The sequence below is a fragment of the Lagenorhynchus albirostris genome, chromosome 4, assembly GCF_949774975.1.
Source record: "Lagenorhynchus albirostris chromosome 4, mLagAlb1.1, whole genome shotgun sequence".
In the NCBI taxonomy this organism is placed as follows: Eukaryota; Metazoa; Chordata; class Mammalia; order Artiodactyla; family Delphinidae; genus Lagenorhynchus; species Lagenorhynchus albirostris.
This window is the reverse complement of record NC_083098.1, coordinates 112,259,503-112,277,761: the sequence shown is the minus strand read 5'-3', so window position 1 is coordinate 112,277,761 and position 18,259 is coordinate 112,259,503. Positions and strand designations below refer to the sequence as shown.

General features: G+C 52.9%; 2 protein-coding genes across 2 annotated transcripts in view; one reads left to right on the top strand and one right to left on the bottom strand.

Annotated features, from left to right (window-relative positions):
• EVC (EvC ciliary complex subunit 1) overlaps positions 1-18,259 on the bottom strand; it is a 313,725-nt gene that overhangs the window by 146,403 nt on the left and 149,063 nt on the right. The gene's annotated exons all lie outside the window — the stretch shown is intronic.
• The window catches only part of CRMP1 (collapsin response mediator protein 1), a 69,178-nt gene continuing 60,125 nt past the window's right edge, over positions 9,207-18,259 (top strand). Inside the window, exon 1 of the mRNA XM_060147363.1 lies at positions 9,207-9,587. Coding sequence (XP_060003346.1) covers positions 9,207-9,587 — 381 coding nt within the window. The remainder of the gene's footprint in view (positions 9,588-18,259) is intronic.

Here is an 18,259-nt window from a genome sequence, read left to right as displayed (position 1 = left end):
TTGAGACAGAAAGAAGGGGATGCGTGGTGACTGGAATGTGGGGTTGGGATATGAGGGGCTTATTAACAGCACAGACGGGGCAGGCAGCTTAGGGTTTGGGGGTCTGTTTCTTCATCTGCAAAATGGGAAAAGGGACCATGCCTCCCCCACGGGCTTATTCTGAGGAGTAACTGAGACAGGGAAGCTTAGAGCCCCAGCAGAGGGCTTGGCACACAGCAGGTGCTTCACACGGGTTACTTTGGAACAGGTGAGGGCTGCGTTCAAGGGCTCCAAATCCCCACGGCAGCAGAGCAACACCCAGCAAGAGATGTGATGTCCTGGTGTCACCGGGACAGCCTGGCTGCCGAGTCCTTCAGCCTGATTTCAGAGCCTACCCTCTGCCTTTTACCTTCTGGGGGCCCTGGCAGGTCAGCCGCCTCTCTGAGCTGCAGACCCCCAGCACAAGGTGGGTGAGAAACGTAAGGTGCTTGGCACAGAGTCGATGCTCAATAGAGTTTAGTTTCCCTCCTTCCCTTGCCAAGCAGAAGTCTCTCTCTCAGGTGAAAAGTATGGCATGTTTTCCGAATATTTCCAAAAAAAAAAAAGAGGAAAAAGTGTAGTTTCTAGCCTCCCACTGGAGCTCTCCCGGGTTCGTGTGTTCTTGGGGTTGAGGTGTGTCGCTCACTGGGGCTCCTTCCTTCATCCAACCAGCATAAGTGCCAGGGACCGCTACAGACCTGGAGTTACAGCAGGGAACAAACAGACCGAATTCCTGTTCCCGTGGGCAGGTTTTATATCAGTCAATAGGTTAGTCGGCCGATCATCGCTCATGAAGTGCTTCTTCTGAGCTGGCTTTACGAGGGGCCCTGGCTTCACCCTCAAGGCTCATCTCTGTTGCTGCATGTGCTTTGCCCCAGAAGGCATGCTTGTCCTGAGCCCCTACTGTCACCCACTACTGGGTCTTTCTACCCACCGTGCTGTTTCTGTTACCTCGGTCCATCTCAGAGTCCCTGCCAGGGGCCTCTGAGTCACTTCAGGGCCAGTGAGACCCTCCTGAGGGGAGCCGTCCATCCCACTGTACCTGGGAAACCTAAGAGGCCAGGTGTGGCCCCGGCAGAGCCTCACCTCTTTACCTTTAGGCTTTGGATGGGTGAAACGGGAAGGTGGATGGAAAAACCCCTTGGTCAGCTCTTAAGTTCTGCATAAATATATAGGATTTGACCTTCACGTGATGGAGAGATGAGAGACTACCTGGTGTAGGAGAGAGATTAGGGTTTAAAACAGAATCACTGGTCTGGAGTCTGGGTTCTGCAACCTCTTAGCTCCGAGATCATGGGAACTTCACTTCCCCTCCTCAGTTTACTCACTTGGCAAATGGAGCAATAAAATACCTGCCTTAGCACCTGCTGGGAGCGTTAATAGATACACTGCATTATGGGAAAGCACTTTGCAGACTTCAGTGTGGTGCATACTCTTTCATGTCATTAATTCACATCATTAGTTAAATGCACACCCATTATGTACCTACTGTGTGCTATTATGAACAAGGTGGTCTGTCTTATGACAGTTTGGAAGAGGTATCCAGGCTGAGGAAGAAGAGAATTGTTTGTCAGATGGTTGTACTGCACATTCGTAGATCGTGATTAGCAACAGCCAGCGAGTTGGCATGGCAACATTTCCCCATGAACTGCTAGGCAGTGTACTTAAAATAGGTTCACTAGAGGTGTGGCAGAAGCGAAGACACACAGAGTCCACGTGGTCTGATGGCTCTGCCCTTCCCAGGCAGGCCAGTAGTGCAGTAATTAAAATAACAGATCTGGAAGCGTCCATTGTTAGAGCTAGAGACTTTAGCAGTAGCACCTTGCCTTTTCCCATTTGATAGGTGAGGAAACTGAAGCCCAGAGAGGTTAAGTGAACACCCATAGTCACACAGTCTCTTGATGGCGTATGGAGCCGAGTCTGGTTCTGATATTTCATACAGGGTTCTCCAGCTGTGCCACGATGCCCGTTCTTCTGATTTGGAATTTTAGATCTGGGTCTGATGCAACTAATTTTCTAATGATTACAATCCACATGTCATCACTTACCAACATTTATTCTATCAAAGAATTTTCCCCACGTTTCACCCTGGGGAAGCCCTGAATCCCAAGATATCACGAAAACTCACTTACTTCTAACTAGGCTGAGATGATTGTAGTTTAAATCCACCCCTTCACAGCCTTCCCTACCTTAGTTTCCCAGTGTGAAAATGAAGCAGCATCGTTGATCAAAAGTTTATGAATCTCTCTGTGATGAGATTACTGTATGAGCTTACTCATCCATCATTGCAGAGGACGGGGAGCCCAAATCCTTTAAAAGATGAGTTTCTTTCTTTCTATTTGTGTTACTCAGCAATTTGTTGAGTAAACTTCCAGACTCGAGTGTGGCTTTTTACATTCAGGCTGGTAAGCTATTTTTTAAGAGATTCACAGCTCTTGTTTAATTCCAGGGTGAAGTTCCAGGTCTGGAATGAGAAACTTCTTGAGAACTCAGTCCACATCGGAAAATAGGGTGCTAGACATTTCTGACATATTTTAGACATCAGCCTCTTTTTCTGTATTCAGACAGTGCCTTGCAGATGGAGGGGCTCTGGGCTGGGAGTCAGGGGACAGGTGTGGCATGAACCCTGCCACGCCCCCTCTCTAGGCTACCAGTAGAAGATTGCCCTCTGTAGTGATCATTCTTCACCCTGGTTGCATGTTGGACTCACCTGGAGAGCAGTTAGAAGTCCGATACCCAGCTCCCTCTCCAGGCCACCTAAGTCAGGTTGTCTTGCGTGGGTCCCAGGCAGAGATCTTTAAAGAGCCCCCCAGTGATTCTAATGGGCAGCCAGGGAGAGAACCACACACTATAGCCTCACAGTCCCTTTTCGTTCTCCCATCCCGTGTGTTAATTAAATTCCCAGATGCCATCGTGTGTTTCTTTTGTGTCAGACTCATTTATTTTTGTTCCTTGCTAGGAAAGAGATGTATCCTCAGAGTTGACAGGAAGATAGTTCTCATCTTTGGAATATTTTGGACCATGCGTCAGCGTGGTAACTTCACCTTTTAAGCAGCTAGCGGACCTATGAAAATGAAATGCGTAGCATGCTGTAGCATTCAACTCCACTGAGAGCAGAGCTGGATGCCAAGCACTTGGGGGCTGATCAGGGCATGGTTACACGAAAGTTCAGATTATACAATTGAGCGATGCAATAGGTACACAAAGGAGATTTCTTGGGTACAGTTGCTTGAATCCTGAAATCTTCCAGAAGTAGATATTCTAAGTCCAGTGTGATATATAAATTGACCAGTTGTGTAAGCAAATAGAAACAGATTTCTATTCGGCGTTTGCACCAATGGCCAGCTGGGTTCCTACCTGGCTCTGAAATAAATTTTTTGGAAATTCTCTGGTACTTTAATGGGCAGAGAAGAAGAAAGCCCTGGGGTTTGTGGATGTATTAGGTCCTCTTTCCTGTTTTGTGAGAGTTTCTAGAAAAAGATAGTATATGCCTTGGATCTAAAACTGCTTTTAAAAAGTCAATAGGCTTAGGATGGAAGGATTGGGCTTGCTTTATCCCGTTTCTCTAAATCCTACTCTGGTTTCAGCAAGCACAGCTCCCGTCCAATCTGACGTCTGCATCCTTGGCATAAAGGTATTACATAGAGTCGTGGGAAGACTAATGCGGGAATTGATACCATCAAAATAAGGTTTGCTTTAATAACGATTTTTTTTGTCTTTGAAAAACATCATCAGGCTATGCCCAAAGGTAGACTGATGATACCTTTATATGGTGGTAGAATAAGGGAAGAGAAAGACGAATGTGCTGAAAACTCGGTATCAACTCTATCAATATTTTCTTTTTAAAGTAAAGTGATATAACACATTGTTTGCAAATAGGACATTGAAAGTGATGGGGACAATAAATATCTATGCAGCAATGTTATAACTATTAACTCTTAGACTTTACATCGGGACAAGGACAAGTTCTGCCTGTCACAGACATTGGAGAATGGGTTATGGGCCAGATACCTGGGGTTCGAACTATGACTCTGCCACCAACTGGTTGTGCAAGCTTGAACGGAATACTTACCTCTCGCAGTCTCAATGTCCTCCAGGGAAACATTAGGGAAGGTGTGAGCCTTAATGAGAGAGCACAGGTTTTTTTTTTAAAAGCACTCAGCACATATTAGTGCTCTGTGAACATTGAGAACCTTCCCTCAACATTTTGAAAATGGTCCAGACACATTTCAGTGCCATGGTGGGACATGCACCACCAACCTCAGCTGGGTGACTGAGATGATCTCCCAACGTTCAGATTTGCACAACCAACTTTTCTGGTGAAGCAGGAAAGGGACTTGGGTGTCACTGGCAAAGGTGACGAATGTGGCTCGTGAGTTCATTCTGGCAGAACCTCCCCGGTCTCCTCACTCTTCCAGGTTGAATCCTGGGCAGATATCACATGAAAGCTGTGAAGCACAGACATCAGTTTGGAAACTGTGTACTTTCCTCCTGGATCCCAAATGCACAATAACTAGACACCTTGCAATTGCATGAATCTAAAAGGACTCCTATATTATACATCTCTATTACTCAACACCGGGTCAGAATTTTGGCAGTCCATGCTCTGCCCCTCCCCTCGGTTAGAAGCATTGGTTCACATGGAAGTGGTCTGGCAACATAGGCGGACCCCACTTCCTTTTGGATGTTTTGCAGTGGGACCCTCCCTTGGGTCCTGGAGCAGTGGCTGTCCCCAAACTCCTGCCTGCAGTGAAATGAACAGAGCAATCAGTCCTCGGAGATGCCCATCAGATTCCTGACCAGTTGTGAATCGGACTCAATACCCATTTCTGTGTTTTCAAGATTTGTAATGATTGCTCAATCTTGTGTAAAATAGGCTGGCATTTTCTCTTGTTACCAAGATGTATTTTTCTATGTTAGTTAAATGTATAATTTGTGTAATTTTGTACATTAAAATGTATCCTTTTTCACAGTTAAAGTTGTTTTTTTCTTTTTTGAATGTTTAACTTATTGATGGTTCCTTACATAGTGTTGTCGACCCTAACACAATACAAAAAGGCAACGAACCCAAGACTCTTCATTTTTGGTGGGGAATAAATGATCTTCCCAGAAGTCAAATCCACTTCTCACAAGTAATCGAGTGATGTCCTGTACGATCCGTTATATGCCTGCATTGGTTTACCATTTTTGCTGTAACAAATTTCCATGAATCTAGGGGCTTAAAACAACACATATTTAATATCTTACAGTTATGGAGAAGAGAGGTCCGGAACGGGTCTCACTGGGCTATAAATCAAGGTATTGGCAGGCTGTGTTCTTACTGGAGACTGTAGGGAAGAATTGGCTTCCTTGCCTTTTCCAGATTCTGTAAGCTGCCAGCATTCTTGGGCTCGGGCTCCCTTCCTCCGTCTTCAAAGCCAACAGCATTGCATCTGCAAATCTTGCTGTGGCTGTGGCACCTGCTTCTGTTGTCACATCTCCTTCTCTGACTCTGACCCTCCTGTCTCCTTCCCTCTTTCACTTATTACGGACTCTTGTGATTACATTAGGCCAACCTGGATAAACCAGGATAATCTCCCCATCTCAAGATCCTGAACTTTATCACATCTGCAAGTTACCTTTTGCAATGTAAGGTAACATATATACAGGTTCTGGGATTAGGAGGTAAACGTCTTTGTGAAAAGGGCATCATTATTCTGCCCACCACAATCCCCTATGAACTGATTTGGAGGCAGCAGAGGAAAACAAACATTTTAGAATCAAACAGGCCTGCATTTGCACTGGATCCCTGCCACTTTCTGGCCATATAACTTTAGGGAGGTTGCTTTACTTCTCTGAATCTTTTTCCTTATTTCCACAATGAGTGCGCTAATCCATTACTTGCCTCACAGATTTGCTGAGTGTTATGCACCTAACAATAAACTACAATTCCCTTTTTCTCATTTTTATAACTTATGAGGTTTTTTAAAAAATCTTTTTTTGTGTGTGTGCTTGCCAAAAAAGTCCTGACGGATCAGAGCTGAGTGGCATCTCCTGTCCTCTCCCTGCCCGCTCTGTTCGCTGCCCTCACCCCGAAGCCTTCCTGATCTGACAGGATGAGCCGGAGGCCTGTCCTTCACCAGATGTCATGGTTTAATCCACTTATGAGCACTCCTTCCCTGGAGGACTGAGAGCCGTCAGAGGGCAGGAGGGGAAGGTGACAGCCATCCTCTGGACCAAGTGCAGTTTGCTCAGGTCTCCTGGGCTTTCCTCTATTGGCCTCTGACAGACGCTGCTCCCCTTGGTCTCCCTGCAGGCTGGTGGGTGCATTTCCTAACTTATACCCTGGCTTTTTTTCCTGCCTCCCTTCTTCTGTTACACTGGGTTTACTGGTCTTGAGATGAGGAGATGTTGTAGAAAGAACTCAGACAAGCCTGAGTTGGAATCCCAGCATGGTCACTTCCTGGAGGTTAACTTGAGAAGTAGGTTGAAGCTTTGTCATCCCCAGCATTCCAGCCTAGAAACGGAGGGGACAACATCTCCCAAGGGGGCTGCTGAAAGCACGATGTAATGTGTGGAAATAAACAGTGTGTTCATAGACCCTGACCTATGGTAGGAGCTCAATAAAAGTCAGATCCCCCTTCTCTAGTAAAGTCAGAAGGAAAATAAAGTCAGTGACACAGTGGGTGCCCAAGATGTGTGTTGGATGAATGTGGAATGATTAGTTGCCCAAGGTTGCATGGAGGACAGGATTCAAACTCAAAAATCTAGTCTCTTCTAACTATGCCAGGTTCATGCCTTTGTCTCCCCTTTCCCAGTGGGAGTTCTTCAGCCAGGCATCTTGGGGGAGGGAAAATGATACTGGTTAAGATGCAGACTCTGGGACCAGACTACTGTGTTTCAATTCAAAGTGGCATCATTTACCAGCTGTGACCCTAGACAAGTTACTTATCTCCCTGAGACTCAGTTTTCTCATTTGTAAAAGGTGGCTAAAACGGTCCATATCTCAAAGGTCGCTGTGAGCCTTAAAAGAGTAACTGTATGTGAAAAGTCTACAATGGTCCTTGGCATGTAGTAAACTCTGTAGGTGGGAATTATTCTTATACTTTCTTGCTTCTGCACAAAGACAACTCTTTCTCTCCTCCCTCTGTGTTACTCCCTCCTAATCTTGACAACTGCCTAGCCCTTTCTCCCAATGAAAAGGGTTTTCCTGGAAAGTAGTGAGATCTCCATCACCAGCGGTATTTAAGCAAAGCTGGAGAGACAGTCTCCTCAAGATGTGAGAGCAGATTCAGGCAATCCAGTACGAGGATTGACCTCAAAAGTTTCATCTAACTCAGATTCTTGGTTTCTCTGATGTTTCTATGAGTTTGGTCACCACAAATAGTTTTGGAGCTTTAGAAGTTTCTATGTGGTCTTCAACAGGAAATTTCCTTGCCTGGAATGTGCTGGGAACAGTATTTCACAGGACAGATAGAAGGTTTCATTAAAAACACACTTGCCCTGCACCCCAGAGTCTTGTAGAGTCTGGGACTCCTGGAACCGGTGAGGCCGGGTACTGAAGGGACAGTTCCCAGCACTGGAAGCTGGCAGGGTGAGAGGTGGGGTGCAGCACAAGGCCCTGAAGTTCCCAGCTGGGTCCCCACCCAGCCTGTTGCCGCATGTCTGAACTTGCTCGAGGAGTGGGTCGGCAGCTGGTGATTCCACCCATCCAGAAAGAGCAGCTGGGACCACCATGTCCCTGGAGACTCTTAGGACTCTCTGCCTGATAATGATCAGGGAGAAACGAGCAAGGGTATCTAGGGAAGGCACATGGCACCTGGCTTTGAAGAGGGGTAGAGGGGAGCCCCAGCAGAGTGACCCCCAGGCCCCTCGCCCTTCACCCTGGCCCTAGTCAGAGGAAGCCTGGGACTCCCAGGCTGCAAGCTCCTAGCTCAGCAGGGGAACGCTGCATCAGGGGTCATGGGAAGTGACCCTGGAATGGGGAATATTTGTCTGGGTGACTGACAGGAGTGTGTGCACGTGTGTGAGATGATCTATCTCTTTGTGTGTCTTTTTCTGGAGCGTTTCTATTTAAGCTCCCGACTGCCCATATTTCTGGTGTGGATTTGTGTGTGGGCGTCCTGTCGGGGTTTATGCGCGTGGAGTCATCTTGTGAGTTTGCCTTCGGCGTGAAAATCTCTTTGTTGTGTGGATGTTGCAGGCATGAGCCTCGTGTACATGTGTGAGTCGTTGGTTCACATGTAAGTGTGTTCTTCTGTTGTCTGTCAGTGTGAATGTGGACCCAGCACAGGAAAGAATCCCTCTTTCTTTGCTGTTTCATCCTTCCTGGTGTGCAGCACTGCCCGGTACACTACGTGTCTGTTTGTCTCTTTCCTCCTTAGGATGTCAGCTCCCAGAAGGCAGAACTCGGTCTATTTTGTTCACAGTACTGTCCCCAGTGCCAACAACGTGCTAGGCACCAGCAGAGCACTCAATGTAATAGTGCTGAGTGAATGAATGCAGTGTCCAGTGTGTGAGAGTCTCTCTCTGGCTGTGCAATCAATCTCAGTGTGTTTCTGTCTATGCGCTGGGTTGCGTGACTGAGAATTTCTGGTGTGTGTGTGTGTGTGTGTGTGAGTGTCTGACTAGGAATATGTACAAGCATGTATGTGTGTGCAAAATTGTCTCTGATGTGCGTGAAAGAGCCTACATATGTCTAGGGAGTGTGTAGTGTAATCGACTCTTGTGTGTGCCAGCGTGTTTGTGCAATTCTCACGTGTTTGTATGGCATAATTGGTGTGCTAGTACCAACCTGTGTGTGCCCCGGGAGCGTGTGTGTGTGCGTGCTCGCGGTGAGCAACCCTCGCACTCCTCGCGTCCCGCGCTCAGCCTGGGGGCGGGGAGCGGGGTGGGCGGCGAAGGCACTGCGGTTCTGCTGCCCGCCCTCCGCGCTGCGGCGAGGGCTCGTCACGGTCCCTCCCCGCCCTCGCTGCGGTCCCCGCCTCCCGGTCCTTTGTAGCCTGCCGCTGCGCTCTCAGACAGCCGCCCGGAGGCCCCGCCCCTGCCCCGCCCCGCCTCGCGTCCCGCCCCGCCCCGCCCCTCCCCTCCTCGGGCCGCAGTCTCGCCTGGGCAGACTCGGCCCTCACGGAGCGCTGAGCTCGGCACACAGCGGTGGCTAGGGCCGCGGGTGGGCGGGAGCGCGGGCAGGCTGCCGGCCTTGGACCGGTATGGCGGATCGGCGGCGCGCGTGGAACACGGAGGACGACCTGCCCGTGTACCTGGCGCGGCCGGGCAGCGCGGCGCAGACCCCGCGCCAGAAGTACGGCGGCATGTTCGCCGCGGTGGAGGGCGCCTACGAGAATAAGACCATCGACTTCGACGCGTACAGCGTGGGCCGCCGAGGCTCCGCGCGCACACCGCGCAGTGCTGGCCGGCTCGACGCGGTCGGCCTGCCGGGGCCCGGAGGCAGCGAGGACACGGCCAGCGACGTGAGCGATCCCTCGGGCTCGGCAGTCAGTTCGCCGGGCGAGCGCAACGAGCGACCAACTGCGCTGCGCATCCGATGCCCCGCGCCCCGCGACCTGCCACTCGGCCGGGACAATGCCCAGGTACCCTCGGGGCGCGCGTGGGCCGGACGGAGGGGACGGGACCCTCGGGTCGCTGGGCGTGGGGCCGCCCGAGGGCAGTGCCCGGGCAGGAGTGCTGGGGCCACTGCGGCCAGGCTTGGGAGAGCTACGGAACGCCCCTCCCCCACCCTATCATTCAGGAGGTTCGGAGAGGTTGTGCGACTCGGTCAGCGTTGGCCAGCATAGTCCGTGAGACTCCAAAGGGTCTTTCGAGATCCAGCACCCCCGCTCCTCCACTGCAGAAAGGGAGAGCGAGGTTCTGAGAAGGGAAGTAAGTTGGCTAAAGCCGCCACATGGTCCCTTAAAGCGCAGAGGGACCTCTGGGGTTAATTTCATCCAAGGATCCTCATTTTCTGCTTTACGAAAAGACAGGGAGCTCTGTTCCGCATTCATCCCTTCATGTATTCACTCACTCATGAGGAATTATAGAGCACCTACTATGTACCAGGCGCTGGGAGAGGTTCAGTGAAATGCCTGTGGTCACATGGCTTAAAGCTTAAGCCATTCCTGAGTGCTCCCTCTGTATTTTCCGGGGCAAGGATTTCGTTAAAGATTTAGATTGTGGGGCAGACAGAACTGGAAACCGCTAGCCGCAATCACCGACATCTTCAGAGGATGTTCCTGAGTCCCACAGCACAACGCCTCTGTGCTCACTTCACAGAGCAAGTTGGAGGCAGAGAGGGGGGGTTTGAACCGGGGTCAGTAGCCTCCTAGACTTGGAGGTTCCCCCCCCCACGAAAGTGGGGAAACATCAGGGAGAGGGAACGCCAGGCCGTGGGCCCTATGGCTCATCTCCCTTTAGCTGGGGTCGCCAGAGCATTGGGGGAAGATGGGTAGACGACCCAGCTTTGGGATATATGGGTGAGGTGCTTGGAAAACGGAAGTTGGAGCACCCGAGGGCCGACGAGCTGTAGCCTGACCCCAGAACTCCATGTCTGAGCACTGCTCAGGTCCCAGGCCCCTGATAGGTGCTGGGTTCCCTGTTTAGCACTCCGGCCCCACCCTAGGCCAGGGTGGGTAACAAATTCATTGTGAAAATTAAATCAGTTAATGCCGCTAGGTAGTGAGCATACAATAAGTGTTTGTTGTTTATTTGAGTTTGATCCTTATCATCATTTTTATTAACCCTTCTCCCCTTAAATGCTCTGAGAGGCATACAGTGAGCCCGGAGGAGGCAGAGCTTGATCTGGACAGAAATCTGGGAGGGCTTCCTGGAGGAGTGGGGGGGGGGCTGGGCTGGCCTGTGGCTGCTACGACCCAATAGTGGGTCTCCTCCTGCCCCCACCCCCACGCCCCGGGTCTTCAGTCTCGGTAGCTCGGGCACTCTCCGTGGTCCTGAATCCTGAGCCTCGCGAGATGAAAGTCTACAGTGAGGGTGTGTGTGTCTGTGGGGGTGTGTGTGCAAGGAATGGAGATATCGAGAGGGTCCCGTCTCCTTGTCCCTATCCCTTCTATATCTTGCCCTGCCCACCTCCTTCCCTAGTGTCCGACCTCGCTTGGGATCCAGGCTTCACAGCCCGAGCGGGAGGCTTCGGGGCCGCGGACCAAGAAGCCGGGGCCAATACCGGAGAATCCTAGTTTCCAGTCAAGGCTCTGCGTCCTCTTGAGCCTCAGCTTCTTCATCTGTGAAATGGGGGTGGCATCTCCCAGCCTCTCTCAAGGCGTGGTGGAGTATCAGGGAGGCGAGAGAGCTTTGTGCACGGCCGGGAGCTGTGCAAGAGCGTCCCTGATGGACCTGCAGTCAATGTCACCAAAGCCAGCATCGCCCCTGGGCTCTGTCTGGGACGGCTCCGCAGCCGCGCCTCGGCCCTTGGGGACGCTGATCCCTTCACCTCTCCCACTCCTCTTTCTTCTCCCCCTCTAGCCTTCTCCCCTTTCTCCATGGCTTCTCGGGTACTGGACAAAAGGCAGCGCCTCCGGCGCGCCAAGGGCTCCAGGAGCACGCGAGGTTCGGAACTGTGGAGCCTAGGTGCTCGCGGTCTCCCTTGTGGGGGAGAGTTTTACTTTCTGCGGACCGAGCAGCCACGGGGTTCGGGTTCGGGGGCCGGCGGGCCTCGCCGCTCCTGAGCTTTGCAGAGGGTGCCGGGGCCCTTCCCCCGCGCCCGTAAAGCTCTTTCCCGGGGAGGGAGGAGGGGTTTCTGCGGCGCAGGCGCAGCGTTTGCCGAGGCCCGAGGCTGTGCAACTGCGGCGCTTTGTACCCGGGAAGTCCACTTGGGAGCGGTGGTCTGTTTGGCCAATAGCAGACGAGTGCCCCTCCCCCTATACGCAGGAGGTCTCCTCTCCAATCCTGGAGCTTCCCTGCCCAAACTGAAGCCTGGGAGGGGCCCTGGTTCGTGGAACCTAGCCCTTAGCAACGCTGAGGAAGGGGATGTAGTGTCAGAGAGAGGGAGACCTGCAGTTTCCGGTCAGCAACAAGAATTTAGGACCCAACTCAGAGCCAAGAATGAGCTCTAGACAAGTTGTGCAGGAACCTGGCTTCCAGATACTGCTCTGCTGCAGCTCACATGCTTTGTATCTAAGATTTCATTCTATCTCTGTAAGCCTCAATTTCGCCCCTGTGAAATGGGAAACTTATGGCCTAGTGTTCCTGGAATACTAAGCCGTTTCTATTTTGTGAACATAAAACCCTATCTCCACTTTAAGGCCCAGGTGTCTCTGGCCTTCTGTCCTGGACTGGAGGACTGGCCTCCAGGTGGCAGTGGAGGTAAAGGCTTCAGGCCCTAACCTGAGTGGCGGGAGCTTCACCAGGCCTGGCACCCCGCCCTCTGTGTGGCAGCTGGAAGTAAAGAAGGTGGGGTCTTTTTACCGAGCCTGTGGGTTTGGGTTTTATAGGCAGAAAGTAGAAGGTTGGCATTTTAATCTGCCTGGATTTGGGAGGCACCTATCTAGCCCTATGGGGGCTTACTAGGGCTCCCCCGCTTTCCCCCTCTTCCCTCTTTCCTCTTCTGTCAAGAAGTTAATCAAGCTAGCCCAGGACTCCTGCCCACCTCTCCCCAAAGCAACACCTGGATTATGGGCGCTGGGGCTGGTGTCCACTCTCCACTGGGAACCAGGACATCCTTTTCCCCCTCCTGACCGCTAGCCTGTCCTAGGGGCTCTGGGCTCCTTAGTGCCAATGGTCTGGCTCTGCAATCAGCAATCACTGTCTGGTAGACAAGGCTCTGGGGATAAGCCGGTGGCCCCAATGGCAGGGGGCCCTGTGATGAGAGAGGGGCTGCAGGCAGTAGAGCAGGTCAGTCACTAATTAGGCCTTTGTCTCTGGGGTCCCTGCTGCAGGGGGGGAGGGAGGCTGGTTCAATGATGGGGGTGGGAGGAGTGGCAGGGAAGGGTTTCATGGAGAAGCCCTAGGAGGTGAGTCTGGGAGAATAGATAGACTTCTGTCTGAGGTAAGATATTCAGAGAGAGGACACAGTTTGAATAAAGGCTTGGACTTGGGGCTGGAGATGTGCTCGGTCTATTCAGGGAGTGGCGCAGCGGAGGGACTAACGCAGGCTGTGGAACGAGAGGCCTGGGCTGGATCCTGGAGGGCCTCGAGCGCACCAGCAGCCGGGGCGGGTTCTGGGCACCCGGCCCACACTCCCTCCCCCACGCAGATGTTCGGGGAGGCCTGCAGATGCACTGCTGCACACCTGTGGCGCTGCCCACGGCCTCTGCCTGCACACCCGAAGTTCATCTCTGGCTTTTAAAGGAGCCCTGAAAACCAGACCTACCCAATCCGAGAGCGAGGCCGGGGCCCAGCAGAGGGCGTGTGCGCGGGGTGGGGGTCGGCGGGGCTGGGCGGTTGGGGAGGGGCGGGGGCGGCGGGCGGAGTGGGGGAGATCTGAAGGGAAGCGCTTCCTGGTTCGAGCCGAGAGGGGCGAATCGGGCTCGGCTGCGCGCCGCCGGGAGGAGCTGTCTGTCTGCAGCCCCCTCCTCCCGCCCTCGCCTCTCCCTCCTCCTCCCGCCCTCCTCGCGGAGCCGGGTGGTGCTGGCAGCCGGAGCGGCAGCGGCGGCGGGCGGGCCGAGCAGCCGGGGCAGCCGGGCGCGTGGGCAGCCGCGGGCGCCGAGCCTCCGTCCCTCTCTTCACTGATCCCGGGCCTTTGTCACCGCGCCCGCGGGGAGCGGGACCGAGAGACAGCCAGACAGGGCGAAAGCCAGCCCCACAGGTCCACCGGCCGGGTGGAGGGCGCCAGAGGGGGGCCATGTCTTACCAGGGCAAGAAGAGCATTCCGCATATCACGGTAAGCTGGGCCCCCGCCCTGGCCCCGCCGCTCTTGGCGAGGTTGTGGTGGTCGCCGCCGGGGTCGGGATCCGCTGGGGGACCTAACGGGCGGCCCCCCAGGGGCTTTCCTGCGTCGCGGCGGGTGGGGCGGGGCCGGTCTCGGCCTTGCAGCCTCCTCCCCCCAGCCTCTGGGGACAATGCGGGGGAGGGCAGCCCGGCGTGGCGGGGCGGGGCGGGAGCCTCGGGTCCCTCTCCCCGCGGGCTTGCAGCGGATGGCTTGGACCCGGAGGATGCGGAGCTGAACAAAAGAGGGAGGGGCTCGGTGTCCGAACCCCCTCCCTCCGGCCCTGGAGCTGAGCCTCCAGCGGGCGCCCTTTGCACAGTCTAGCTGTTGCACCTCGCGGCAGCGTTTCTTCCCCGCCAGAGTAAGGAAAATGATCGACCACCGCCCCTCCCCCACTCCCCCCCACTCCCCGCCCAAACCGATGAAGTGGAAGTCTGGACCTAGAGACAGCGCCATGATGGAGGAACCCCTCCCATTCCTCACTGCAGCTAAAAATAACCTGATGGGGCGGCCCTGGCGGCTGTGTCCCGGGAAGGGTTAACACTGGGGGGTGGGAATGGTGGCGGTGGCTGAGCAGTTCTCGGTGTCTCTGGGTGTGGCCGGAAACAAAGGATCCCTGGTCTTTATGCTTTGTCTCAAGGGTGGGGAGCTGAGGACACAGCGGGTCCAGAGACCTGGCCTCCGCCTCATTCCCTGCCTGGCACCAGAGTTGAACCAAACCATTCCTGAGGGATGTGGACCACAGGTGCTGGTGAAACCCATGAGCCTTGGGTGGCTGATATCTGAGCAGCCAGGTGCTGGAAGGCATGATGGAATCCTCCAGGGCAGTGCTTGAGGTTTGAGGGCAGGAGACCTAGCATCCTCCTTTATCCAGAATCCAGGCTCAAGGATGGTCCCAGAACACCTTGGCGAGGGCAGCCGTGGGTAGGGGTGAAGAAGCTGACATTTCCCACTTGCCTGCCCAGTGGATTGTGGATCTTGTTTTCTTGAATCTTCTCAATAAATCTTTTGAAGGAGGCATTGTCCACATAAAGTTCTCAGAGGCTGGAGCACTGGTTGGGGCGGCAATTGAGAGGAAGGTTGGGAAAGAACTGGGACCCCTTGCCTCCCCAGAACAGCCTTGCATTCTGCCCAATTCTGGATTGAGTCTCTCTTAGAAAACTCTTCCGCCCAGCTTCAGGTCTTGTCAGCAGACCTTTGCTGAGTTACCGTCCAGAGACGTGCCCCCTGAGGGTGGGGACCACCTCTTGCGCATCCCTAATCCTTGCCGTCTGAGACACAGCAGTATAAGTGACCAATCCCTTAACACTGTAGTCGGCTAAGAATCAATGGAAGGGATGTGGTTGCCCTGGGCTAGGCAGTGTGGGAGGAACGAACTGGATATTTGCACTAGCCGGTTCGGGCTTTCCTCCTCTCCAACCCTGACCCCAGGGGAACTGAGGCAGGAGATGGAGGTAGAGGGGATGCAGTGACTGATGAGTCAGAAACCCAGGGTACCTTTGTGACTATTGCCCATAGCAGGTCTGTGCCCCATTCAGGATCCTGGTTTCCAAGAAGCATGTTTAGCCAGATGGTCTTTGAGGCAGGTGTATGGGAACAGTGCCTCCAGAGTTGTGTAGTTCTGCCTGCACAGCCGCAGCGGTCACCCTGCCTGCAGGCTGTGGCCCTCTGGAGGGAGATAAACTGCCCAGGCTTTTGCAGCAGACGGATCTGGGTGTGCATCTCTGCTCTGCCTCCTTTCTGAGCCTCCGTGCTCTTATATCCAAAGTGGGCTTAGCACTGGCCATTTCACAGGACCCTTGAGCATCTGAGAGGACACTGGCAAAGTGCTTAGTGTTTCGTAGGCACACAGTAAGGGCTTCAGAACTGCTGGCTGATCCTGCTGCTTTAGTCCTTTGTACGAAGCAGGTAGTCAACGCATGTGTAAAAGAGAATCACATGGGGGCTTCCCTGGTGGCGCAGTGGTTGAGAGTCCACCTGCCGATGCAGGGGACACGGGTTCGTGCCCCGGTCCGGGAGGATTCCACATGCCGCGGAGCGGCTGGGCCCGTGAGCCATGGCCGCTGAGCCTGCGCGTCCGGAGCCTGTGTTCCGCAACGGGAGAGGCCACGCACAGTGAGAGGCGCGCGTACCACACACACAAAAAAAGAGAATCACATGGAGTGGATCCCACAGCTTCAATAGCATGGGGAGGAGGGATGCTGAAAATGCGCCTTATTTCCTGGGAAAGCTGTCCTTGATGAAACATTTGTGTTTAATTTGGCCCACATAGTCCGCTCCAGCTAGAAAAATGTGTGGTTTAAGGGAGAAGCCAGAGAGGATGGACTTGGATGGAGCTCCTTTGTAGGACCCACAGCTTCCTGAAGACCTTTTGCTGATAATGTACGTGGTCTGACAGGAACCAGAACGCCATTAAATGAATGGATAGGCATTGTGGCTTTCCACATGCTGCACCCTTAACCTGTTCAATCAATGGAACTCATTTGGTAAGTTAATAATAAGCACCTGGTCTGTGCCTGCCACTGTCTGGGTGCTAAGGAAAGTGGGCATGAGATGGGCATGCCCTTTGCCTTCACAGAGTTTAGCAAAGACTGACATTTCAGCCTGAAATAGCCACAAAATGTTGGTGGGGGGGGTGTTATAAGGAGAAGTACAGGAGGCTGAGGAGACCACAGCAGGGACACCCAGCCTAGTCCTGGTGGGTGAGGAGGGAGGGGTTCTGTGGCAAAAGAGTGTGGCCCGTTGGGGAAACTGAAGGAAAGTCAGCATTGCAGGAGCCTGACCTCTGTGACCAAGTGTGGCTTCTCTGTGCAGTTAGAGCAAATCCTGGAGACGGTTAAGATGTTTTTGGCAGCCACGGTATGTGTGGCCTGTGGAGGGACCCAGTGGGGCTTAAGAAAGGACCAAGATACAGCTGTCAGCTGCATCTCCAGGTCCCCACCTGCTTGATGTTGGGTCACTCCTCCTGTGAGCCTCAGTTTGCTCATCTGAACAAAGGGGGTAAGGTCTCAGATTCAGCAGTGAAATTAGAGATAGGAGAGAGAATATGTGAGTAGAGGAGGAAAAGGGACACTCCAGACAGGGCACAGTGTGGACAGAGGCAGGGGCACGGCTGAATCACAAAAATGCTCTACTCATGTTGACTATGGTGTCTTTTCCTCTTTTCTCTGCCTCAGGCTTTTTCTGAGATGCTAGAGTAGCCTGCTAGAGAAGAGGGAAGAAGCCAAAACACTTGGCTTCGGCCCCCAAGGATTGTTTAAAACATTAATAAAGCTCTCTTTCATGTATGGCTTTTTTTTCAAAAACTAATGGCATAGCCGGGATTAATTTAGTTAAAATGGTTTTTCGGTGCCCACTGCGGTGGTTAAGTGAGTAGGGGCATCCTGGGCGTGGCTCTGAGCAAACAAAGGCACAGGGCTCGTGGCCCTGCAGAAGCAGCTGTCCCAACAGAGCCACTGAAGGGGGAGGCAGGAGTGTCCACCACCATGGTTATGAAGTATTGTTATTGCAGAGAAGACATCATGAGTTTGCAGACCATTACAGCATTCAAAAGGATTTCCGTGATCTTTCATTGGGTTTTCAGAACAGTCCTGTGAGGAAGGCAGCCTGTTTCCCAAAGAGTAAACAGGATTATAGAGACTTGGAAGCTTCTTCAGTGGCTTGTGGAGGAATGAAGAGGTCCTGTTCAAGCAGGGAGGGTAGATGGGCTGGTCTGCCTGGTAAGAGAGTCACTGTCTGATTGAAATCTGTGTGTTTGCGCGCGTGTGTGTGTGTGTGTGTGTGTGTGTGTGTGTGTGTGTGTGTGTTAGATCAAACAGTAAAACAGTAAAGATGAGCAGAGAAGAAAGAGATTATTAAATAAAAATTACATCGGACTGAATTAGTTATTCTAATGGACAAATATGCAAAAAACTTGCTTCTTCCTGAGGATAGCATTCAGCCTACCTTATAAGTATCTAGTTTATCTCATTGCCTTTTTTTTTTTTTTTTTTTTTTTTTTTCCGGTACGCTGGCTTCTCACCGCTATGGCCTCTCCCATTGCGGAGCACAGGCTCCAGACGTGCAGGCCCAGCGGCCATGGCTCACGGGCTTAGCCGCTCCGTGGCATGTGGGATCTTCCCGGACCGGGGCATGAACCCGTGTCCCCTGCATTGGCAGGCGGACTCTCAACCACTGCGCCACCAGGGAAGCCCTCATTGCATTTTTATGCAAAGGATTTGAGATGCCTAGAGTGATTTATCCTGCATATAGTGAAATCAGAGGGAAGTAGAATAGCAAGACTGAGGCTCAAGGAAAAGCAGAGACCAAACCTGCCAGTGATTTGGACCACTGGGGCTGTGCTTCTGGACATATGGTCCTGATTCAGAGCTTCTGTCATCCAGGGCAGAG